The sequence below is a fragment of the Cyprinodon variegatus genome, unplaced genomic scaffold, assembly GCF_000732505.1.
Source record: "Cyprinodon variegatus isolate N-32 unplaced genomic scaffold, C_variegatus-1.0 Scaffold155, whole genome shotgun sequence".
Taxonomy (NCBI): domain Eukaryota; kingdom Metazoa; phylum Chordata; class Actinopteri; order Cyprinodontiformes; family Cyprinodontidae; genus Cyprinodon; species Cyprinodon variegatus.
In genome coordinates, this window is record NW_015150608.1 from 259,018 (window position 1) to 260,170 (window position 1,153).

The 1,153-nt window shown below is 39.1% G+C and overlaps 1 protein-coding gene across 1 annotated transcript in view; it reads right to left on the reverse strand.

Moving 5' to 3' along the window:
- Positions 1–941, reverse strand: part of LOC107086512 (sialic acid-binding Ig-like lectin 13) — a 9,001-nt gene extending 8,060 nt beyond the window's left edge. Inside the window, exons 1-3 of the mRNA XM_015377500.1 lie at positions 878–941; positions 309–683; positions 6–163 (exon numbers count right to left, since the gene is read on the reverse strand). Of these exons, the coding sequence (XP_015232986.1) occupies positions 6–163; positions 309–683; positions 878–941 (597 nt within the window). The remainder of the gene's footprint in view (positions 1–5; positions 164–308; positions 684–877) is intronic.
- Positions 942–1,153: the final 212 nt, after the last annotated feature.

Here is a 1,153-nt window from a genome sequence, read left to right on the forward strand (position 1 = left end):
CCATCTGTGTTCTCCTCTATCTGTCTGGGAGAGTCTGGTTGGAGATTCCAGGTGAGTTCAGGAGGTGATTGTGGACAGGGAGTGAGAGCTGAGCACGTTATGGTGACAGAGTCCTTCTCCTTCACATCACCTGAGATTTCAATCCTGGGGCTCCAAGCTGAATCTGTGCTTTCACATCATACACACATTTTACACAGTGAGATCCAGAAAATCTCTACTTTAAACACATGTGGAGCAGAAATGCATCTGAATTCATTTTCTCTCCTCAACATTAACATTAGAGATAAATTAAAATAAAAGGCTCTCACCTCTAACTGTTATATTAACAGGATGACAGGAAGCTGTTGCTTTGAACTGCCTGTTCTCAATCCTGAAGAAGTATTTGTCTGTTTGACCTGAGTTTACATTAAAAAACACAGTGGTGCAGTTCCTCTCTCTCAGGTTTCCAGTAATGTTCATGTTATAGCTGTTCCTTGGCTTTCTGCTGTTGTAGATCACGTTAAATTTCTTATCTTTAAACACAGGATTACTTTTTATCCAAACTCCAAATGTTTTCTTCTTGACATCAATGGTTTGTCCTTGTTTCTCTCTAAAGCTACATGGGATTAGCAAACAGGATCCACTCAGAGCTTCCATCTCCTCTGGTGCAGTAATGTTGAGGTCTGGTTTACAAGTCTGAACTCCTATAAACACAGAATAGAGATGAACACAATGTGGATCAAAATGGTCGTAAAGATAAACTTCCTGATCAATAAACTCCAACTGAGCTGCAGCTTGTTACACAAAGAGCCTTTAAACAAGATCAGGATCCAATATTTCAGACTAGAAATGGATCCAGTAATGTCTACGAATGAAATTGAGATAATAAACAGCTCACCTGAGAAGAAGAAGACATTCAGTAACATGCTGACGGTCAACATGTTCTCAGACAGGGCTGCCATCACACTCAGAGACAGACCAAACCCTGAGCTACCAGTTAACTTTTCACAAGAATCAACACCAGCTTAGAGCAGAAGACAGCTCCACCCTTCATGTTTAGTTTCTTTAAAAGAGGAAGTCGCTGTCATGATCATCAGATGTTAGATTTTTAGTTTTTTAAGTGTTTATGTTTTAATTCTTTTTGTCTTTATGTTCTAAAATGTTGCGTTTTTTT